General features: G+C 38.4%; 1 protein-coding gene across 7 annotated transcripts in view; it reads left to right on the forward strand.

Annotated features, from left to right (window-relative positions):
* NELL1 (neural EGFL like 1) overlaps positions 1-25,372 on the forward strand; it is a 271,852-nt gene that overhangs the window by 147,691 nt on the left and 98,789 nt on the right. For 6 of the 7 annotated variants that reach the window (XM_071808817.1, XM_065839269.2, XM_065839270.2 and 3 more), the window contains exon 14: positions 17,096-17,218. The exons of the other annotated variant lie outside the window; for it this stretch is intronic. In XM_071808817.1, the coding sequence (XP_071664918.1) occupies positions 17,096-17,218 (123 nt within the window). The remainder of the gene's footprint in view (positions 1-17,095; positions 17,219-25,372) is intronic. 7 annotated transcript variants of the gene reach the window in all.

Consider the following 25,372-nt stretch of genomic DNA (forward strand, 5'->3'; position numbering starts at 1 on the left):
TTGGGTTATTATGAAATATCTAATCTAATTAGATTAAGTGAATTTGACGTGACTTAAACCAATCTGTTAGAAGCAGCGGTCAAAAGATAATAACAGCCAGAGAATATTTAACAACCACAACAATAATAATTATAGTCCTAAGGTATTTCCATTTGAATCCTTCAGGATCCTTCAAAACAAGAGTGCATTGAGCATCTTAGTGTATTTGTGAATCAGTTGCCTTAGTTTTACACTGAAGCACAGGTTACACACAAAACCCTACTGTGGGGATGTTTTGCTCCCATAAATATCTATAAATGTCTCTTATCTTCTGTCTGTAACTGTTCAAATTATAACCCTAAACTGCATATAAATGCAATGGAAGGGTAGGAAAGCTTAGCCATAATGAAATATAAATTTCAGACATTATATAATAAGGACTGCATTTTTTTTCTATAGTTTTGTGGCATTTGTGAATTTGTGCAGACAGTGATGCTCCTGATTCTCCTCTGCTTTTTAAATGCTGTCTCATCTTTCCTTTTAATAACCAGAAAGAATATGCAAAACTTTGCAAGAATTACAGTCATTCTTGTAGAGATCCACTCTTGCACTTTTTTGATTTTTCAGTTAGCATACAAAGCATACACTTTTGTTTTGCTTTCCAGAAAATACTGTTAAATATTCTGTTCCTGTTCATCTCAGTTCATTTTCATGTGAGTTTATTCTTTCTGAGCTCTGAGCCTCACTGTTACCATGGCCATTGTTCTCTTGTATCTTTTCTCACTTGCAAATGGAACTGATCTGTATCTTATTCTCATGCCACCTCCTCTTTCCATGTACAACTGACAGAAGTCTGACTTATGAGGATTCCTCCTTTGGACATGCAGTTCGGGACCACCCCATTTTCATGTTTTTTCCCTTTAGTGCTGTTTATTGTTTTTTAATCCCGTTATATCTCTATGACAGGCCCAACAGTTATACCAGCATTTATCAGAGATGTGGTGATCCCTTCCAGCCCTCACAGAAAATGAGAAAAGCTCGTCCCAAGATGAGGTGGTAAACCCGCTGTAGTTAATGATCTTCTTTTGATAGCTCTGTTATTATTATGCAACCTACATTGTGCCTTCTCAAGCAAGAAATGGCACTCAGTGAGCATCACAGTTTAACAAATGTTTCCTTTTGAAAGGGTTTTTGAAAACCTTACGACACAAAGTCAGAGGCTGTAATAATGCCAAGTGAGTATATCAAAGAGAATAAACCTAAAATGTGAATCTTCCCCATGAATTGTTCTGCAAAAGAATAGAAAATAGGATTGTGAGCCAAAAATTGTCACTGTTCTTTATGTTAGAAACAAAAGATGGAAATTATTTTGGATCTGGAACTAACCATTGGTCTGAATGTACCCCTTCCCCACGGGTGCTTGGGCTAGTGAAGTTTCAGGGAAATGCTGACTTTGGAAGATGCCTTGTACAGCTGATTCTTCACTGCAGACTCGTCTTAAGCCAGCATTTGTCCATGTTAGACGTACTCAATTTTTAAGACACATTTCCACTTTATTGTGCAACAATTATTTGTTCACATTTTTTGGTGAAAGGAACGGAGGGATCTCTATATGCTTATTTTCTCCTTATGTTCCTTCATTGTCACTCCTCCACAGGGACCTGCTTAGCTGTTTCTGACTATTTCTGAAATCCCATGCTTAGACACAGTTCTTCTTGGAAGTAAGAATTTAATACTAGGCTGCGTTATGGGTTGTCATTTGGGTCTCTGGTAGGATTAACTCAGCTGAACTTTTCTCCCTGCTTTGCATGGGTGCTTTTTGTCAGCTCTTTGGAAATACAGCAGTTTTGCCAGTTTTGGTGTGGTCGCTGGCGACAGGACTAATGTCATATCATTTCTCTTTCTCAGTGGGGGTATGTTTTAGGATGCCAAATGTGTCAATTAGAAAAATCTCTTTCTGGTTGAAAAAGATTACTTTCCTCTCATTGCAGACGAGTTAAAACAATCAGTATTGTGTATGTATAATTTTTCATCTAAGGGATTATTCCTCGTTGCCCTTATCTTGCCTCTTATTAACTATCTGAAACACATTTTTATCCTACTAATTTTGTAAACTGCATGTGAACCCAGTGAGATGTGTCCCACAAGATGACTTCCTTGGGTTGTAGTGGTGTGAGGTATCCCATTGAAATTCAGTTTGTGGTTCCAGACAACTGTTTTGTTCCACTAATTTGTTTCACCTGTCATCTTCATCACCTAGGATGCAAGGTCAAATTAGTATCAAAAGAAATCCTTTTTTCTCTCCTTCCAAGCGAAACTATTAATATTTAGCTATTCAAATTATTAATTCACTGATCCTTTTCTCTGGCATTGGAGTGCTTGTGACTGATCCTGCTTTTGTCGCTGACATCTGATCTGTACACATGGGAGATTGTGGCAGGAGATTTCCTCCAGGGAATTTATCACTGTGATACTGCCGGTCCTGTCTGTGTGTTCAGGTTTTCTGAGGAGCAGTTAAAGTCAAAAGCTCCAGTCTTCTGTGGGTAAAAGTTTCTTAATTACTCGAATGCTAATTTAGTGCTGATTTTAGCACTTGTGCAACATAGCTCTGGAATCCTTTGGAGAGGCTTATGCCTCTTGTCTGTGGCAGTATTTTCTGTTCGCGGACATTTGTCACGTATCACGGAAGTGACATGTGAGACACCAATTGCTAATGATCATCATTGGGTTTGAGCCCCTTCAATGGAAGATGTTGAAAGGACTGCAATTAGTCTTTATCAAAACTATGTGCAGGCAGTACTTATAGAACTTCCTTCCCCTGCCTCTGGGACATGGGGGGATGGGAGGAAGAGGAACCAGGGACCTTGTTTTCCTCTCTATATAGGAGTTTTCTTCTAGGAAAATAGTTAATGAAGACACAAAATGTCTTTGCAGGGGTTAAAGATAGTATCTAGAGCAGGAATGTTATTTGATGTGTAAAGTATGTCTTCATTTAAATAATAAAAGCATTTGATCTTTTTATTTCTTGCAATTCTGTGAAGCTAACATCTGAGTATGCACCTCCTGACACTTTCCTCTGAATAATTTTATGGTGATTGCCTGTCTGATGCCTAACCTGTGACAATACATTTACATCTATCACTTTCCCAATGGGCTTTTGTCAGACTTGTTTCAACTGTTCCTTATATCATTACGTGATTATCAGCAACCTTTTTCAAATTGTATCTTGACAATTAATCATGATGCTAGTGGATGAGTGAACTGGCTAAGTGGATGAGGGAAAGGCTGTGGATGTTGTGTACTTAGACTTCAGTAAAGCCTTTGACACTGTTTTTCACAGCATTCTCCAGGAGAAACTGGCACCTCATAGCTTACTTAGGCTTCAGTAAAGCCTTTGACACTGGTTTTCACAGCATTCTCCAGGAGAAACCGGCACCTCATGGCTTTGATAGGCATATTCTTCTCTAGGTAAAGACCTGGCTGGATGGACAGGCCCAAAGAGTTGTGGTGAATGGAGCCAAATCCAGTTGGAGGCCGGTCACCAGTGCTGTTCCCCAAGGCTCAGTATGGGGACCAGTTCTGTTTAATCTCTTTATCAGTGATGTGGATGAGGGGATTGAGTGCACCCTCAGGAAGTTTGCAGATGACACCAGGTTGGGTGGGAGTGTTGATCTGCTGGAGGGCAGGATGGACATACAGAGGGGTCCGGACTGGCTGGATCAGTGGGCTGAGGCCAATTGTATGAGGTTCAACAAGGCCAAGTGCCGGGTCCTGCACTTGGGTCACAACAACCCCAGGCAGCGCTACAGGCTGGGGAAGAGCGGCTGGAAAACTGCCTGGTGGAAAAGGACCTGGGGGTGTTGGTCAATAGTGGATGAAAATGAGCCAGTGTGTGCCCAGGTGGCCAAAAAGGCCAACAGCGTCTTGGCTTGTATCAGGAATAGTGTGGCCAGCAGGACTCGGGGAGTGATTGTCCCTCTGTGCTGGGCACTGGTGAAGGCTGCATATCAAATCCTGTATTCAGTTTTGGGCCCCTCACAAGAAGAAAGACCTTGAGGTGCTGGTGTGAGTTCAGAGAAGGGCGATGAAGCCGGTGAGGGGTGTGGAGCTTAAGTCTGATGAGGGATGGCTGCGGGATCTGGGGCTGTTAAGCCTGGAGAACAGGAAACTGAGGAGAGACCTCATCGCTGTCTACAACTACCTGAAAGGAGCTCGGAGCATGGAGGGGGTTGGTCTCTTCTCCCAAGTAGCAAGTGATAGGACAAGAGAAATGGCCTCAAGTTGCACCAAGGGAGGTTCAGACGGGATATGAGGAAAAAATTCTTCATGGAAAGGGCTGTGGGGCATTGGAACAGGCTGCCCAGGGGAGTGGTTGAGCCACTGTCCCTGGAGTGGTTTAAAAGGCATTTAGATGAGGTTCTCAGGGACATGGTTTAGTACCAGAGTTAGGTTATGGTTGGGCTTGGTGATCCTGGGGATTTCTTCCAACTGAAATGATTGTACGATTATTTGCTAGCTCTTGTACATGCAAGCTATCCCTGAGATGTCAGTGGTGTTCCAGCATGTCATGATGTTTACCTGTCACCTAACAGTGACAGTTGTCAGGTTTTGTTTCGATTCTTACCTTTTTTTGTTTCAAATGGTTCAAATATTCCAAATCCAGTCTTTTTCTCATTCTTCTTTGTTGGTAAATAATTTAATTTTATTAGCTGTGTTTTACACTGGTGTAACATCTTTCTAACCATTGATTTACAAAAGAGGTGGCAAAAGTATCTTAGTGCCTGAGTGACATAGTCAGTTAATGAGAGAGAGGTCTGGAATTCAGTTGTACCAGGTGTTCTGACCCATGGGCTGTGCTTTCTCCTCTGGGCACGTTCTGCAGGGAAGTCTGTGCTCAGTTTAGCTAACAGCATCATTGCTCCCTTTTCTGATCGGGAGTGCTCTATATAATCCTGCTTTTCTTCCCTGGAATAAATGCTAGAATTAAATTTTAAGCAGTACAATAGCACATGGTAGGCACAGCTACGTGTTTTGTGGAGGTCGTTTCTTGTGAAGAAGAAACTTGTTCTTTCCAACTTCACCATTGCTTGATTCTCATTTCTCATTTTCTCCCTCATTTGACTTTATCTCACTTTTTCTAGTGAAATATTCTAATGCTCATCCTGAAGTTTCATGCTTCCTTCATGATTTGTGGTCATTTAACCTCACTTTTTCTGTCTCAGGGGGGAATATACATAAATCTGCAGTATTAAGTACTCAAGCTAAATACGGAGTTCCATTGTGCCACCTTCTGTAAATTGATTTTTGCAGCCGTTCCTCACACCTGGTGCTTTGCTTCTTAATTATCTCGTGCTTTGCCCGAGGCTGAATGAGGGATTGTCGTACCCACCGCAGAGAGCCTTCGTGTGGCGCTTTTTGAGTCAATCACTGCTTAACACTGAAGAGGGACTGAGAAAACCACTGTGACCTTATCCCCTAGAGACCCCTGCTCTGAATCTCCAGTGTGTATCTGCAGTGCTTTCCGTGGTGGTCGATTTTAGGTACTGCAGGTTACTGCCTCAATCCTCCCTAAAATTATAAGTTTTTCTTTTTGAGAAAAGACATCTTACTTGCATCATCTGTTTTCATGGATAATATTGTACTTAAATCCCTGTTTTTCTTACATAATAATACATACTGTTTGTTATTACTTTTCTATGACTTTTTAAATGCATTTGAAGCATCTGAATGCATTTTTAAATGCATTTAAATTCCCTGTTTGAGTGAATATCAACCAACCACATGTCTTTTTTCAGTCTCATGGATGATATGTTTGTGTATCTAAGTAATTTTTGTTAATTTTTACTTGACTGACGAAAGTGCAAAACCAAGTTGCATTGTCATTATCTTTCGGTAAGTTAGATGTGAAAGCCTGAGCAATGCACAGCATATAAATTCATATAAATTCTGTTTGATCTGGCTTTTGTCTCAGCAGTAGAATCTTCATACTGTGCAGTGTTTTGCTGATATAAGAAGGTATAGCTGCATCCAAAGGAACTCAGGTTGTGATCTTGTCAGATCTCATAAGACAAGTATGGTCTATTGTGATTGCTGTTATGGTAGAATATCTCCAGGGAAAAATATAGGTGCCTTAGGAGATGATGATGCACTAGTTGCCACTTCTGCTTTCAAATCGAGATTGATTCTATGTGTTGAGAGTAAATATCATGCTGAAGTTGCACACTTTGAGGGGTAAAATGATTTGATCACTTCTTTCCGTGTGAAAATTCCATGGTATTTTTGTGAGGCTAAAAGGACTAAACTCAAAAACTAATACACAGGTGTGACATAAACATGCATTGGGGGAAGTTAGGTTTTCAGCACTCTGAGGGAGCAAACTAGTTAGTAATTTAGGTGATTAAATACTGTCTTAAAAGCCAGTTTTTAGACATACATTTTTAAGAATGAGTGAGCTGAAACTAGGCAAGTATTCTCTTTATTTTCAGTAAGAAGCAACAGTCCGTTTCTACTCTGTCAAAAGCTTAAAAAGATCTGAGTCCATCCTTTTTGCAGCATTTGTTTAATTAAAAAATGGTACGTAAAACATAAAGGTGCTAAGTCTGCTCAACTCTAACTTCGTGAACAGAAAACTTAGGAAAGTCTGCTAAGTCTTCGTGACTTTCCTATCACCTGCAATAAATGCTCCAGTGCTCCACAAGCCTTTCCATTACATCTCTGATAGGTGCAAAGGAATAATACATCTCCTGTCCTCGTTATACTTGCTCTGCTACCAAACCTTACCTGTGATTTTATGTCTTCTTGTATCAGCAGATCGACACATCTGTCACACATGCGGGTTCATTTAGAAACAATTCCACCTTTCTATGTAGCAATAGCACTAATAGACTTTTGTGCAAGTTTGAAATAGGGTATGTATTGCTTTTTGTATATTTTATTTTTTAATGGTGAAGCGAAGGTATCATGGAGTTCTGAAATCTGAAACTCGTCTGAAATTGTATCACCAATGTCAGTTCATCAAGCCACGATGAAATGTTGGCTAAAAGTTGCATCTAAAGGTCTATTTCATACTTTTTGTATTAGTGATTTCAAGATTTCTGCAAACTAAAGCTTGCAGCTATTGTTGAACTGAAAATATCTGAAAGATGAAGTTCTGATATCAACTTCATAAAATATGCAGTTTTTACAATATTATGGATAAAAAGCAGCCTGTTCTTTTAGATTAAGTTATATTGCCGCATAAATAAATCAGTACCGTATTGCTTTAGGGTTTCTTTTCCAATACAATGCAGGTACTTGGACCATATTCAGCTTTTAGCAACATAGAGGCGTAATAAAACTGTATTTTAAGATGAAATGGTAACGGGCATCTCTCCTGAAAGCTGTAAATTAGGCAGTGGCAACTGACAGACAAATCTCAGTTTTTCAGATTGTGTCATTACGTGTGATTTCTTTATTTCCCTAAGTGAATGTCTTGTCATTTAGAGAAGCTGAGAACTTCATAAACTGTTTTTTTACCATTGCTCTATCAATATTAATGTCACTGCTCCAGTCTAGCTGGAACTGTGTAGTTGCTCTCTTTCAGTGTGGTACGTCACATTGACTTCAAGGCTTTATTTGCTCTCTGAATGAAATTCTCTGCTTTGTAACTATGTCAAGAAAAACAATACTTCAAAGAATTTGGAATAACTACTGGTTTGCAAATATATATATATATATATATATATATACATATCAATGGACACAATCGACTTGTGAATCTGGGCCTGGGATTTGGCTTTTGTGGGGCTTACTCCCGATTCCACCAAAGTCAACTGTAAAAATCATATTGACCATTTGGGATCAGACTAAAGGCCATAGGAGGTGCCTAATAAAATTCCAATGCCTTGAAGCCTGACTGGTTTGTGGAAAAGACAGGGATTGTGTTAGAAGTTTAATATCCAATAATAATAATAATCAAGATGACCATATTGCTTAGTGTATTCCCATTCAAATATGTTGATTGCATTGTAATTCAGGCATGATAATACAACTTATGTGAAGTACCATGGACCTGTGCTCTGACCATTGCACTTCAAGGCCATACAAAATCTGCAATTTCTTCTGGCTTCCTAAAATAAATGAATAAATAAATAAATGAGTGGCATGCAGACCAGGTTATTGCAAACCTCTAGACGTACAGTGCATGAACTGGTTATTCTGGTTCATAAATCCATTGAGGAGAAACACTTTTAAGATGTTCTGGTTCTTGCAGATGAGATTGTAGCCATTGGCTTTTCAACATCACATGTGTTTCCCATGTCTACAATTTTAAATTTTTGATAACTTTGTAAACAATTTCTTGTTCCTCTGAGACTTTTACGTAATAATTTAAACCCTTTAGTCTTGAAAAACAGGTTTGTATTGGGCTGTGTTTCATTAGCAATATGTTGTCTGCTCCCTTCACCCTGTGCAAAATTTTGCATAATGAGAGAGTCATTCTGAGCTGTAAGACCAGAAATGGAGCTCTTATGCTCTCTATTACCATTAAATTTAGGAATTACTCTGAGTCTGTAAGACTGAAAGCGGGCAATTCTTACTACCTAGTTTTAGTGCTGAAAGATCATCTCATCTTTATAGAGTTGAGCCTCAGGCTGGAAGACTGAGTGGTCTGGATGTGCCAGCTCTTGGCTCACTGAGAAGCTGTCCCTGCAAAAAAATGTGTTCATTTGCCAACTCTTCAGAAGATAAAGATAACAAAAAGAGTTTTTTGACAATGGAGTGTGGTTTGTTCCTTAGTGGATTTTTCTTTCATTTACATCTTTAAATTTGCAATACGCAGACCTCCCCAAGCGCTTGCAATGAGCCTCTTGTCTAGATCTGGTCTGAACTGAATTTGCTGCCTGTCTCCAGGCTCAAAGTTGGGCGGCAAGTTTTAGTTCAGGATACACATTACTAATGGCAAAGTTACCTCACCTATTTTTATTGCATGAGAAATATGTTCAGATGGAAGATGTGGAAACTATAGTGGATTATTAATCCTCCAGCACAATCATACAAGCTGTCATAATGTGTGGTGTATAGGTACTGATTTTTTTCTGAAGATCCCTTTTCAGCGTTAGGCAACTGACAACACAACATCCAGACGTGAATAATCTGCCTTTCAAAAAGAAGTCCACAAAACTGCAATGAAGTGTCCGGTTCAAATTGAGGGTATGTCAGATACATTGACATTTTATTATCAGCGTGCTTGTTTGTTAAGGATACATCCTGAAGTTTCTGTATATGTCAATATTGTTATTATTTCGTGGTATATGTGACATATAAGCCTGGCCTTGAATGTATCCATATATCATGTTAGTTATAATATATAGTAAGTGCATGAATAAGATTACATTGGTTTTGTTTATGATCTAATATTACATGACTGCAAAGAAGATTTAATTGTCATGTGAAAATCTAAATGAAACCAACTACTAATTAGAGTTGAATCACTGAGACAAATCTCAGGGATTCTCTCTAAACACCAGTTTAGGAACGTGAATTTTATTATTTTGTTACACTGGTTTCCAGACAGTCCTAAACAGATCAGTTTATTAGAATAAATTAGAACAAAATAAAATAAAAAGAATAAGCTTGGCTAACATTAGTAGTTTATTTCATAAACTTGATTGTAGATAGGTGGATGTGATTAAAATCTAATGAGATGCCGGAAAACCAAAGAAAGAATTTTAGTTTATAATTCAAAAGGAAACATTCAAGAGGTTTTATTCAGACAGGCAACTGCATGCACATTCAGAATTTTATATTCAAATTAAATCCCACTATTTCTTCCCAATTACCCAAGAGTAACATATGTCTCCTCTTTCACAATGCAGTCTAAATAATTCCACGTTTAACACCAGAAGCTGTTCGTTGTGTTGTAAATTACAACAGCATTTTAGTGTCTTATTAAAAGAAGTGCAAATCAGATATTTCTGCCAGTACTTTTTATGTTTAACTGCTCATAAGGATAAAGCTTTCGCATATCCTTATGGCGAGGAACAGTGGGGCTTTTCTGAGCTACGTCCTGTTCCTTCTTCCCTTGTGACTGAAGTGCACAATGGGCATAAACTTGACTTTGTTTCTTTAATTCTTGTGAGCAGGGAAAAATATTGTTCGAGTTGCGATGGTGTCTTGTGCGAGTTAGTTTTTTGTATGTGTGTGTGTGTTGTTGGGTTGGGGTTTTTTTTTGCGGCTTTTTTTGTGCCTTTTTTTTCCCCGTCTCCCTCAGGTTTGTCTGGAGTCACAATCAGCTGTTACCTTTTCACCAGCTTACCATCTCCAATGTAATTTCTTGTTTGGTGTATGCATCTTGTTTCTAATTGCCCTGCTCTTCTATGAAAGGTTCTTCCCGTGTGCTCAGAATAACCGCTTCCTTTTATTCAGTCTGTTTAAAAACTATCCTCTTCATTTCATCAGAACTTCTTATGAGCTGAAATCCTGATTCCACTAAGTCCACAACTCTTCATAAATACATTTTTTTAATCTCTTATTTTTAAAGCCTTAATTATTACATAGACATTTGAATCCTAATGCCATGCAACAAAGCATTGCTTCTTTTGAGAAGTATTTGGAGAGATGGCTTTCTCCCTTCTGAGTTTTCAAGGGCCATTACTTAACTGGTGCCAGATAGCTAATTAATTTTACATTAGGGCATATATTCTATACAAATGGCCTCTGTGTGAATAAACAATAGTGGCATCTGATGACATTGCTATTCCATGACTTGTCTCTCTATTGTAGGTCTCTTGGCGTATAGAAATGTTGTGGTATTTGTTGTTACACGCCAGTCTCATCTCAACAATTTAGAGACAACCTTAGATTTCCTTTCAGTGTTGGAAATATAAGAATAAATAGAAATAGTTGGAATCTTTGGACAATGTTTTTCAAAGATAAATGTTTTACTATTAAGGTATGAAGGCTTGGGGGAACTAATGGAAGAAAATCTCTACAATAAGAAAATTGTTTCCGTCTTGTAAGCAAGTTTAAATTGGGGCCTTTTCTTGTAATGAGAAGTGAGAGTAGCTATGGTGAGAGACCCCTCGATGGGATATGTCTCCAGTAATTGCATTCCAATGTCGGTCCTTTTCTCAAAGAGCATCCTTATTTAAAGAACATAAAAATATAAAGGTCGTCACTCTTGCTCAAAAGTAAATCTGGTGTCAGATGTACCTTCTAGAAATTATAAGTTTGAAATCCATTACGGGCTTTTGAACTGTGCGAGGGAAAGCTATTCTGATGCTCCTGTTAGTTATGACTCGCGACCAAAAGGTTCTTAGCTTTACTGTGTGTTGTTTGCTATATGTTTTCAATCTGTGCTTCTAATTTTTATTAAATATTTTCGATAAAGTGTACAACAATATAAGTACTTGAGTTACTCCAAGCATGTGCAGAAAAGAAAAAAGAAGAGAAAGCTAAGGCAAGTAGATCTGGCCTATAGAACCCTTACAAATCCAGTAAATTATTGTTTTTTCTTTCAGTATGTGAAGTGCAAGCATCTAGAAATTCTGTAGTGCCTCTGAAAATTAATTTTTTAAAAATAAATGCACAAAGTGTAAGCAAAATCCACCTTTGTCTTGTATAAAGAATAGAATAAGATTTTATTATTATATGTACTTCTTTAGTAAAAATGTGGGTATTTATAATACCCCAAACTTCAAGAGTATAGAAATATGTCATTTTTTATTACTCACAGTTTTTCTGAGCTAAGTTGTCGGAGCTTCCTAGAGCCTTTCACAAACTGTATTTCATGTGCATACAGATGGAGAAAATTTGTATTTACCTATAATTGTTTATTAATACATTTAGGTATTCATAAATACATGACAGAGATATCCTTTATTACTTTGCAGTATGTTCTGAATCATTTTCCTGTAGCTGTTTTTACTCACAAACACTTTTGCAATATGGTGTGGAGGCCTTAATGCAGAATACGTTACCTCAGGCAGACAAAAATCTTTCACTGCACCCCCACAGCCCCCAGAGCTTTTCCTCCCGCAGTCTCCCAGTTCAGTTGAGCCCAGAACAGACGCTGTTTTCCAAGTATCACAAAACACAAGTAGCTATGGGATTCCTCAGTAACATTAAGCTAGAAAAATGCAGGTATGGAAGATTTGACAGAAATACGGGTGCCTGAAGGTCGCTGACTTTTTTGTCCTTATTTGAATATTCTTATTTTTACTTCACCCACCAGCAGGGTTATGTGTGAGTGGTGGAGCTGCTGGAACTCTGGCTCATTTGGGGTAGGCAGGAGCTGTTAGAACCTGCAGGTGCTTTGACTTCGTTAGCTTAAATAGGTACCTGTGTTTTGAAGACAGCTAAAGGTCTCTTTAAAATTTAAGCAGGTGGCTTCACAGCTGAAGTGCATCATGATTGATTATTCTGCCATTGCTGAAGGTGCAGCTAATGCAGCTATTAGCACAGGTTTGACCTTTTGTAGTGAATGCTCTTAGACGTGGAGTTTAGTTGTGTTCCTGGTCTCCTGCTGCCTCAGGTATTTTTCAACTTGTTTTCTTCCATTTGTGAGCTGTAGGTGTTGGCTGCTGGTGTTGCAGATGTTGGGGTCTGTGCTGTTTGCTTGGCTGGGGTCTGTCTGTCTCCAACAGCCACACAGGACGTGGGGATGTGACATGGGGATGCCATGTGGTCAGTCTGGTAATTGTGCTTATTTCAGCAGTTTTTTATTAGTTTCATGTTACTGAGACTTTAACAGGAAATGGTCCGTGTTTTTCCACTGCACTGTAACTAGTTTCTTCACTGGGATTTCAGGAAAAAGGAAATATTGCATGTACCCATTTATCAATGTGCTTGCGGACCAGCTTGTGTTTTGGTATAAAATGGTTTTCTGTGATTTGTAGAATGCATTGGTGCTTTTTGTAATAGGATATGCAACTAACCATCTCCTTGAAACTGCTTTCTGCTGAATTAACTTTGCTATTTATGTGATTGTTATCTCTGTAAGGCTATGTGATATTGAAATGAATCTTGTCAGACAGCTTCTGAGTATTCTAATCAGCAAGATAAACTTTTTTTTATTAGGTAACTATAATACTTATCCTCAGCCATTGTGTATGTGCAGTCATGTACCACTACCTGCATTTAAACATCAGCGTCCCCAGACCCTTGGTGCCATCAGAGGGGACTTCTGTTCATGTTGATGCCATTTTAGTTGCCTGAGGCAAGCAGTTCGCTGGGTTGACTTTCCAGGGACAGCTTTTTCTAATAGAAGTTTTCTACAGAGATTTTATTTTAAAAGCCTAAATTCTTCAAAACCGAAGCATTGCTCAATGTGTGCATAGAGGACACCCACAGCTGATACACCATGATTTCACAATCATACAACACAGGTGGTGGAGAAATGATTTTGTAAAAGGATGACTGATTTCTCACCAGTGATCTTTAGGAGGCTGATGACCATCCTCAGCCTGAGGAAGAAATGAGCTTTACAGTCACTGCTCCACAAGCTGGCCTGGGTCAGGTGTGAACTCAGAAAATAAGACACTCTTGAGGGTTTTGGGAAAGTTCATGAAAGCTTTTGGAAATTCTAGAAGGTTTTTATCCAGAAGGAAAATGTTGGGTTTTAATGTGCAGTTTGCTGGCCTTAGCTGTAGCTTGGTGGATAGGAAATAGGGGCAGGTGAGCTGAAGCTCCTCATCTAGTAGTAGAAGGTAAACAAGCAGTTGATATTTGAGTCTTTTTATTTTTTGCAATAGAAGAATGATGTCCTTTAATTTTCTTTAAAATCTTTAGTATTTGAGGATTTCAGAGAATGACAAATAATAATAGTAAAAAAAATCTCATAATATTCTGTATAATGGGGGAAACAGAGCCACAAAAATAAGTGATCTCCTTTGCTTTATCAAAGACAAAGCTCAGAATGGAAGTGGCAGGAGCCAGGATTCCTGCATAGCAGGACTACAAATGCTGAAGACAATTTATAGATTTAATAAATAAACTAACTTGTCTGTAATCAAAGAATGGTGCTGCGGTTGTAACTGTTCTGAAATGGTACCTGTTTCTTGAAATGGATGTTAATAATCCAGAGGAATGAGTGTTGGGTGAGGGAATTGCATCCTGCAGTACTGTCCTTCCCAGTGAGCCTGCCAGTTCTTTCTGTCTTTGATCATAAGCTCCTTTTGTGTATATTATATAACTAGTAAAAGTCATGGAGAGATGGATGACTTCAATCAGACTTGATGACAGTTTCATATTGGAGCATGGCAGCATGTTTATTTTTATCTACATAAATATGTGTGTGTGTAAAAAGAAATTAGGAATGACTTTTGGTTTTGTCTTTTAGAATAACCTGTTCTTGTGCTTCTCAGTTTCAGCTGAAGTAAGATGTGGCTTTGATATTTTTGTCTCAGCTGTACCCCTCTTTGCAATGACAGTGTTGTGACTCTTCTCACTTGTTTCTCAGGTCCAGTCTTTGATTGCTCTCTAGTCAGATAGTATTTACCAGAACATTAAAGCAGAAGCGGGTTCTGTTTGATGTGCTTGGATGGGAGGTTTTAGAAAGTGATGTGGGTAAGTAAGTAGTGTTCTTTGCCAATTAGCCATCATCTCCTTTGAGTTTAAACAAAACATGAGCCCACTTTCTATGCTGGCTACCCAGTTTGAACACCAAGCACTCCAAAGGATAAACTTTTCTGAGGGAGAAGGAAACCCAGGATAACTCACTACTGACAGAATCTGAAGGATTTTTCCATCTGGAATAAAAGATTTTGGTAGCTTGACAGAAAATCAATGCTTTCTCATTCTTATTAGGCCTGTAGCAACGTCATCTGTAGACATCTCTACACCAGGGGAGAATTTCATTTAAATTTCCCATTGTTGCAGCCATACTGCTGCTTAGAAATCTTGGGATTCCTCATGCAGATGAGGTTCCTTTAGTCCTCCTTGTGCTAGAAGCATCAGGGTGTCTCATGAAGGACAGGTTTCCATGATCAGATTTGTTGCTAACTCTTCAAACGATATCTCCTTAGAAAAAACTGACCTCTGTTTTTATATGACTGTGGAAATGCAGCTTTGTCAATCTTTTCCGTATTGCCAGCATCTGCACATCTGCAGGAGTGATAAATACCATGATTTACATCATCTAAGTCCTAGAATAACATAATAGCGTATAATCTCTTGCGTATTTTGGAAAAACCACCTATGTTACCCCTGGGAAATCTTTTGTTTATACTTGAAGCGCTGAGGAGGTAATAATGTAATTTTCGCAATTGTTTGAGTAGGAATGTTCTTGTGTGTACGGAAGCCTGTCACAAAGTCATTCTCATTATAGTTTGAACATGAACACGTGAAAGCTAATGGCAATAACTAATAAAAGTAGGGATTGTGGAGGGGGTGTTTAGCCTCAGTTGCCTGCTGAGCACTTCACTGGGGCTTGGAGCTCCATAATTTTGTGTCTGACCCAGCGGTCTGAGCACCGTGAGACTGGGGTGGCAAGAATAAGGCTGTGGTACGCTTCCTAAATGATGGAGACAACAGGGAGCTCTTGAAGAAGTGTAGCAGAGGGTGTAAGGCATCTGAAAATTGGAGAGGAGCTGAAGTGAATTACTAAGCAGAGCTAGGGACCAGCATAAACTAACAAGTATAAATTAAAGCCTGAATTTATCAGCTCAAGCGAGGCACGTTTGAGTGTGTGTGGATGAGAGTTTCTTTCTAAAAGCAAAGAGTGAGCAAGTGATATATTGGTTTGATGCTCTTTAAAAGAAAATAGTTGCAATCCATATTGTTTTGCTGTCAAATGTATTTGAAAAATAGAAAACATATGTCAGATGTATGTTCTGCAGATAGTTGTCAATGGTGTTCCAGAAGTGTTTGCTGTGAGGGGTTCTTTGGGATCCACCATTCAAATCCATATATGTCTTGAGTTATCTTGCAAGTGGCTTCCATTCCATACTCTGGTAAAGCGAGGCCATGGCAGAGGTTAATTCAGCCTGGTGAACCCTGTGTTCCTGTTGCTCTCAATGGAGATGCTTTTCCAAGTAGTTAATCAGAGTCTGTAAAAATGAGTATTCTGCTCATGTTTTAGAAGCATACTCTTTCTCTGTGGTCTACAGAAGACTAAACTTAGTCTGTTGTCCTTTGAAAACCCCTTATTCACGGCTATATTTAAGCAAATCCCCAGTTCCAGAGAGGAATACCTTTTAGCTCTGTGTATATGGATACCAACCTGATGATTGCAGTTGCATAAATGAAGACTGCTGAGACGGGTTCCAGATCCTGATTTTTGGTTATCCGTTGTCCTTTGTATGAACAGACATTTCATTTAAGCCGTTTCACTTCACCTTCTTGATTCCACTGAACGAAACTGTAAGTCCACCAGTGCAAAGGTGTAAAATATTCATGTTTTCTTTTTGTAATCCTACTGCATGAGGGAAGCTCTTAGTAATTGCAGGAAGAAGCAAGGAACTTCAGGGTCAGGTAACTCACCACCTCGAAGTGATGCTTTCCTAGAACAAAATGTAGCGGGAGAGTAAAGTGCAGGAGCAGCAGCAAATTGGGCTCAGTGGCAGCAGTTAGAGTTGTAGGATGAAAGCAAAATATGGCCCGTTTGTCTGGGAGTCCTTTGGGGGTTCAGTGCTATGAATGGTACTCTAAAAATATAAAATATTATTACAGTCTATTGGAGAAGGAGTCTAGCTCGGCATGGATTAGAGCGAGTGGCTGTGACACCTGAACTGTGTATTTAAAGGGTGAGCAGTTGAGGTCCCTCTTGTGTTCACTTACTCTGTATTTATGCTTGTTACTGTTGGTGAGGGGCAGTGATGTAAAGGTTTGTATTCACAGCAGATATTTTTTTGTGGTAATATCTTTCATTGGTTTTTATCACAGCTGTACTTTGCCTTTTCACAGTTTCTTTTTTTCTCTACATCTTTGTTCCTAAATAATCTACTGTCCCCATGCAGATGATGTTGAGTTTGGTAACTGAAACAGACCCAGAGCTGACTCCCACACCGAATTCCCAGTGTTCGGCCATTGGGGCAACCTCATTATTCCTTTGGTTTTCAAATGCCACATCATCACCCTGAAAAGCTCACTGTCTCTTGTGTAGTTTTTTCACGTATATATCTATTTCCCCCCCTTATAGAGCACGATGAGTGTGGCAGTGGACAGCATAACTGTGATGAGAATGCAATCTGTACAAACACTGTCAGGGGACACACCTGCACCTGCAAACCTGGATACGTGGGGAACGGAACCATCTGCCGAGGTGAGTCTGTTAGTCTGGCAACACCGGCAAAGTGGGAGATGCTATGAATGTTTTCTGACAGTCACCTATGTTCAGGTAACTTGTGATGGCTGGATTCTGTCAATGGTTCACTGTAAGATTTACCATCTGGAAAATGGGAGTGTGCATGGAGGTGATGGGAATTGATTTGTGCGTAAATTCTCCGCAAGAAGGAAATATTTTTGGAATGCTAGAAGAAAAGTACTTTTCACTTACTGTCACAGAATACTGTCATTTGAACTAGTATCATTCACCTTGAAATGAGTTCATGGTTTTATAAACTGTGGGTGGTATGTGCTGTCACCTTTGGCTTTTAAAACTTAATCAGATGCCTTTTAAATTAGGATAATTATCTTTTATACTAACGTCATATGGTTTTTATTTGACTACTCACAGCAGAACAGGGATTTTATTTTTATAAATCTTTACCTTTAAATGTGTATTTTGAAGATTTCTCTTTTACATAAACCATAAATAGTGATAGTCAGCCATGCTTTTTGTGAAGTGGTAGGTCATTTATTAGGGGTATTTTTTTGGCTTTGTTGCTGTAGAGGAAGAGAAGCAAACACATTACATAAAACCAGAGGAGAGAATATATTAACTAAGTTGGCTTAGTGAGGGCTGTGTCATGAATACTAGTGAGTTGTAACTCATGCATTTATGAATTATATTTGTCTCATAAAAAGCTATTTTTTGTCTGGGATTGCATACTTTATGACTTTCTAAACAGACTAGCAGTAATGGAAAAATAACTTTTAATTTTTTTGAAATGACAACTACTGCAATTGGGGGACGTCCAGGGTAAAATATTCTGTACTTAGTATGGGAGCATGAGAGGTTTGGGTATTAATTTTCCAGAAAGTTCTAAATTGGCTAAGCGGTTTCTTTAAAGGAGAAGGAAGATTGATGTCATTCGTGTTTCACGATTAAGTTCTTCACCAAGATTAGCCTGTCACCTGCTGAATTATCATATGCCATCTGATTGCCTTTTGATATTACTTTTTTTTGGGTGCTGTCCATCCACACAAGAGCATTACTGTATTTAAAACGGTTAAATGGTTTGTAAAGAATTTAAAAGGAATACAGAAATGTTATGAAAATGGTGGGCAAGTTCGATCTTGATCTGTGTTGGAGATCAACAGGTGCCACCGGGGAGAAACTCATTGTATGTGTTCAGTCTTTGGTTACACTGAATTGCAGCATAGACAACTATAGTTAGAGGGAAATCTGACCAAGCATCATGTCTGACTGTGATTTTTTTCTTTTCTGAGGGTAATACAGCAAGATAAACCCTTAATCATATTTCTTTAAAAAAGGGATGTTTGGATTAGTTAATAAAAAAAACATTTTCACACTTTTTTCTTCATTTGGACACCTGGGTATTTGCTTTAATGTGCCAAAAACTCCAAGTGAAACTCCTACTGCATATTTATTAATCTGGTCGTGTTGAAGTAATGAAATGTCACTGGAGAAATGCAATAATGTTTCTTGCCCTCAAAGTTGTGTTGAAATCTGAGCTGTGGATAAAATATGTATTACACATATTTTTTTAGTGTGCCTTGAATTGCACATGAGTGTAGTTATAGTTGTCTTTTTGAGATAGATGTCCATGGAAATAGAGGAAACAAAGTGCTTTCTCTAGGTTCTGACTGGGAAGAACAAAAAATCGAAAAGAAAACAGGAGATTATAGAAGAGGGGTTTGTAGTCTAATAATTATTAAAGTCACTGGGGATAAGAATAATCTGACACTGCATGGAACAGTTACTAATGCAAACCAGCTAATATTAGAATTGTGTGCAATTTTTTGAATAGGAAAGTAGAGGTCTGAGATTCTCAGCCTGTGGTTCTGTTCTCTTTCTGTCACTTGAGTTTTTTACAAGTTTGGACAGCTAATTTGAGAATCTTTCTAATTGCATCCACAGTAGCACCAGAAACATCACTTTACCCCTTTTTTACCAAGTTTACCGGTGATATCTTGTGGGTGGAATCTGCCTAAAAATGAGCAGATAACAGAAAAGTTCTCAGTTACCAGTCACAGCGCACAAGTGCTGGGGTTGGCACAAGGAAAGAAAAGTGGGAACATATTGGGACAACGGCTTTTGTTGTCCTGTAATGATTTTGGGGCTTTATCTTCAGGTGATATAAATGGGAAAAAAATCGACGTAAGCCAAGGTGATGAGTTTTGTCTGAAGGTATGATAAACATTTCTCCTTGAGTCATCTGTAAGAGCTTGATAAACCTTTACATGTTATAGATCTGTGCATGGTTTTTCCAACCACTGCTGAAAGAACATCTCTGTAGTTCAATAAGAAATCTTATTAATACTGTCGAACAAAGCCATTAATAGAGAAATGATAATTTGATGATGAGAGAAAAGAGCTGACTTTGTACCTGATTCTGCAATCATCACAGCAATCTATTTTAGCAATGTTATAACAAAGAAAAGCAGGGTAATGTTCCTCTTTGACTTTACTGGATAACACTGTGATAATCTTTACAAAAAACCCAGAATACTGCTATTTGTATTTTTAAAAAGAAAATGTATGTGTAGTTAAATTAAATTGCGTGGTGAACTACTGGTGAATATAATTAAATTACTCTGGCAGGAATTTGTGATGTTTGCATTTTTTGTGAAAAGTATGGAGAAATAAAAAGGCCAGACATAATCTGGATATTACTATTATCATTGCTGGGGATTTAGAAGTAAAAACAAATATTGAAGAGGAAAGCAAATATTAAAACAAAAAATCTGTGTAATCACACTGTCCCTCTTCTTGAGTAGAAAAATGAATTACATACATAAGGAATTGCTTTACTGTAAATGTGGCAGATGAGCCTATGAAATTAGGGACTTGATTGTGTCAAACTAGATGTGAAAACTCTTATGAGGGATGATGGAGAAAAAGGGTGCAGACCAAGACCAAATGCACTTCTGCATTAACATAGGTACTGCCATAGTTGAAGTGACATAAAAATGGAAAGAGAAGTGGAGAACACCACAATAAAATCTTCATAAATACCTAGTTACCAATATATTGACAGTGAGACCATCTAACAGAGACAAATAAGACTTATTTCCTATGGATGCTCTCAGTTTTGGGGTAAGAATTGGACTTTGGCGCTTCAGGAATACACTGAAATCTTGGCAATAGATCGGAACAGCAGAAGGATGATGTGACCTGAAATGATAAGGCAGGACAGTGCTCTGCCATCACCACTAGTGAATATGACAGCGTGCTGGACCCAGAATCAGACAGATTATATCTTAGGATTTCTCCAGGAAATGAAAAATGAAATAGGGAAATCTTTCCTGGAAGAAATTACAGCATTAAAGACAGAGGACAGGGGTATAGTTAGGTGAATAGAGATTCTGAACCTACACATTTGTTAAGTTGATCTTTTCTATGCAAAAGAACTGAGAGTAATTCAGGAAACAGGAGAAGTTGTAGGTGGGTAATGGGAGAGTCATGCCATGCCCGTTTACTGGAATTCTTTAAATGATTCATAGAATTCATAGGTTAGCGTGTGAAATAAGGACAATTGTAGCAATTTTGCCAAACTTAAGGATGGGATTGAATAATGCAGCATAAAGGGAGTTGACTTACGGTAGAATGGAAAGGTGCTAAAATTGGTTTAGCTACCAAATGTTCTAGTTAAAGAAAAAGAAAGAAGGTGTGATAGGGGAATGAGTACCTGGTACAACATGGCACTTCACAGTGTCCCTGTCAGGATGGACCCTGGGGGAAATCTGTGTTTAGCTGCTATGGTCAGATGAAAGAAGTCTTATCTTCCTAGAACAACCAGGTTTATGAATAACCCATCACCTGTGGCCAAGGTGCAGGAGTAAAAGTCTTTTATGTATAAAATGAATAAAACTCACTGTCATGACTGTAGCTGAAGAACCGAGGATGCTGAATATAGAGATAAATATCACTTTTAGACTGGAGAGGCTCTTGGTCTGTGTCCCTGTGACAACTTGGCAGGGCTTGAAGCTGAGGGGCTGGAAAACGTGTCCAGGGAAAACAACTTTTTCTGCTTTTTGTCTTGTTAAGTTCTACTTCCAGTTCCACTTGGCAGCCTTGCACCACACGCTGTGGAAGTGACATGTTGAAGCTGGATGTGCCATTTGTTAAAACATAAAGGACCTCGTACTGCACCATCTGCTTTACCTTAGTGAGATGGAAGCCAGAGGGTGTTTGCTGTAGGACCCACAGGCCCACAGTTTAGCAGGAGCTTATTTAGGAGCTTGTGCCTTGTACCACTGACTGAAGTCAAAGGAAGGAGCCCAGGTAAATTGAAACATCAGCGGGTTTCCTAAAATAATTGATGACGTTTGGGATTAAACCTTAAAACCGCACCCACCAGGTTTTGTAGGGGTTACAGATTTGAGTTTCTGCTTGAGCGACGTGCAAGTCACCATCAGTGTTTTGTTGCAATCAGTTGTTTGTTTTGTCCAAGATGACCTAGATATATTATAGAAGCCTTGTCTTAGCTCTTGATATTTTGTTCCAAATGTTCGTTGTGAAGTATGAATTCTGCCTGTTGAAGTCCTTACATATTATTAGAAAAATAGAGTGGCCTTGAATATATTTGGATGGTAAAAAGGGGCAGTTGTTCTGAAACATGGACAAGGTGTGTTTGCTAGTCTTTTTTAAAGTTTTATTTAATATCTCTGTACTGGGGAATGAACAGAAGGGTAGCACTTAAACAAGTGCAAATATTTTTCATTGTACTTCGATATTTTACTTGTATAGTCTGTCTAACAGGTATATTTAGTGTGCTATTAATATCTCATTTAGCGGTTTCTACTGAGTTGCAGATTTATTAGAATGATTAAATGAGGTGGATTTAGTTACAGTCATAAACCTGAAGGCAAATGTGTCCAGCATGACTGATGCCTGGGCAGGGAAGCACCAGGTACTGTGAAATAAAAAGCAAAACAGTGTTTATTCTAATTAGTATTCAGGTTGTAGAATGGCTTATTTCTGCCAGAGTATAGAATAGGATTTCTTTTCCTTGCTATATTCTTCTGAAGCATTTCAGGGGGAGACACTTAAAGCATTATTACAACTCAGCGTATGGTGGAGTCTTAAAGATGAAAACCATTATTTTTAAGCGGCTCAGTTCTTCTGGTGTATTCTGGAAATCCAGATTAGTTTCTTAATTGTACTGCATTTCTTCCTATATATTTGCCTTGGAAGGTGTGCTTGAGAAGCACAGTTGTTACTGATGAACTTACTGGTCACGTTGTGAAGAACTTATTGGGAACTTCGTCTGGAAAAGTAACCTGATTTTGAATAGATATTCTTATATTTTATAATATAGTGGGAATAATAATATGGAGTCTTTATCCATAATACACTCAGAATATTTACTGATGACCAGAGTAGGTCACGAGATTGAAAATTGTTTCTGTTGGATGTAAATCAGTAAGTTGGCCTATTTTACACTGTTTTAATCATGAATTGTAATTGGATAGACATGTTTTAACAAATGGCAGTCTAAGAACTTCATTTCATTGTAATTTTCTGTGTTTCCAAGCAAGTATGTTTTTTTTAAAGTAATTCATAGTCTGAAATATCTTTAATAATCTGAAAGACATGCCCATGAAAGAAATTGCATCTCTTCCTATGTGTAGGCAGTAGAGTTATGGTATAGTAAATATATGATTAAAGACAAAGAAATTGTCATCTGTTAGTGAAATTTTACCTGCTATGAAAAATAGACAGTATTTATAGTAAGAGCTTAAAAAGGGAAAAAAACAGTCAGTCTCTGGCTATTTCTGTGCGGCGTTGTCTGCTTTTTTGGTGTCCCTCGTACACTGACATGAGCAGTGCTAAGGTAGATTAACTTTGAATGCCAGCAGCGTGGGACAGTTAGACGTGCTGATACCTGGATATTAAAGCATATTGGATCACTGTAAGCTGACTGACACTTAGGTTTATGGTTTTTTTGCGTGTGTCTGTTGGAGGTGGAGTTGAAAGCCTATATGTGGTGTTGGAGTGAGTTATGAATAATATGTAGGCCAACACTAAAGTGGATGGGAACAAACACATCTTTCCCCATAGCCTTTGCTTTTTGTAGTTGTAAGGCTTTGAATGGTTGATGTGCCTTATCGCGGCTTTAATTGCTGTTTTGGTGTAATATTCAAAGGTCTTATGAAAGAATATGGGAGTTTTGACTCGTGCTGAGATTCTCATCTTCATTCTTTGTGTTTCCCTTTGTGTAGTTTTCAAATACCCACTACATTGTGAATAAACCAATACGAATCAGATAGATGTGTTCACATACAGTTTGGCGTCACTTGGCACGTGTGGAAAATGCCATGGCAGGTGTAGGACAATGGATGGATAGTTACACTTTTTGGGTGAACTGTGCTAGTTGTAACTGAGTTAATAATTTAAAGCCAATATGCAGATATACAACAGTGCAATTGGAATTCTTATAGATTTTTCTAATTCTAAAACTAGCGTGATTGAACTCAGAATCAAGGCAAAAAGGTCGAAGCCACTAAATTTTCTATAGTCCTAAATCCACTATATTAATAAAAGAGTTGAAGTTTTAATGTAAGAATCTTTGTATTTCTGTTCATGATTAGATGGTTATTAAGTGCGGTATGTTTATTGTAATTACTAGGTTTGTGTGTTGTTTTTTGAGTTATATAAGCTCCCTTTGTAAATTATTTGCCACATGCCTTTTAAGCCCATTCAATTCTGATGTTCCTGGTTTGGTTTTGGACTGTAACAGTAGAATAGTTTTGATGAAATTAAGGTGATTTATGATAATTTTTCTTGCCCTTGAAATGTCATTGCTTAGATTTAATTGTGTGAGGTGCTGAAATTCAGGCATAGTTATTTTTGCATTAAGAGCTATGCTGTACTATCTACCACTATGGGGTCCACTGTTACAGGCTCTGTAAAGGCACAATATTCCCTGCTGGTTGGATCCTGTTCTATGTGTGAGAATGTTCCAGATGATTTAGAATGCTCATCAGTTATGAAAATAGATCGTTTAAAAACCACGGTTAATGTAACTTGTCAGAATCCAGATCCTGATGTCTTTGCTTGTCACAGATTGTCTCACTGCTCTAGATGTATAGGTAGTTTAAAAAGCACGTAGCACTCCTTTGTGCTTACTAGAGAAATGGTCTGGTCCAGAGCAACTGTTGTATCTGTGTAAAAGGATGGAAATGCTGTCGTTACCTGCTGGTGAAATATTTAAAACTTGATCTGACAGATTTTTCTGCTTGTATGAGTAAGTCTAAAAGGCTCAGCAGACCTTCTCATGAATGTTTATGAGGGTTCCCAAGTTCAGATTCTGTACTGGAGATTCTCCCGTTGACTCAGTTGTTTATTGTCTCCTGTTGCTTTGGTTTACATTGGCTTGTTTAGCATCAGCAGTTCACTCTAGGGTCTCAGTCCTATATGGCATGTACAAAAGAATTGCAAGGTGATGACAAGTTGAGAGATGTGTTCCTCACGAGCTCCTGGGCCGTAAAACCGGGTAGTGTAGGAACATGGGACTGTTTCAATATTCAATACTTTCTTTTTTAATAATAAAAGCAAAGATGTGGAGGTTTTACTTTATATTCAGTGCCTGCACCATGTGCTGTATTTATTTTCTACACACTGTTTGAGGCCATCTCAATGAGTAACTCCTGCTGTTTGCAGCAGGTGTGTCACCGAACCCTTGAGGAGCCCAGTCCAGGGTGTCCTGAAGTCAGCACGAAGTTTTCTAATGCTACTAGAACGGTTCTTTCATTTTACCCAAACTACCACATTTTTCTTTTTTCCTGTAGTATTAAAATCTAAAATTTGAACAAAGTTTATCAGTTATCAAGTCTTTAAACATGCGCTGCATTCAAAGGACTCATTTGCTGTGCTCTATGGCCTTTTTGACAGTAGAGCAACAGGCATCGTGGTCAGAGATTTGATCTGCAGAACTGGCTGCTTTAAATGTGTAATCCTTATGATGTGTGAAACCCAGTCTGTTTAGATCTGTGACTCTCTTGGCCTGCCCTGGGAGTTTGCCACGCAATTATTTGGAACAAAGTACTTATTTTTTCCATGGTGGCTGTGAAAAATCAGTTGAGTAAGAGCATCTTGAAATAACTTGCTGCACAAACCCCGTGGCAG

This window comes from Patagioenas fasciata, chromosome 5 (assembly GCF_037038585.1).
Source record: "Patagioenas fasciata isolate bPatFas1 chromosome 5, bPatFas1.hap1, whole genome shotgun sequence".
Taxonomy (NCBI): domain Eukaryota; kingdom Metazoa; phylum Chordata; class Aves; order Columbiformes; family Columbidae; genus Patagioenas; species Patagioenas fasciata.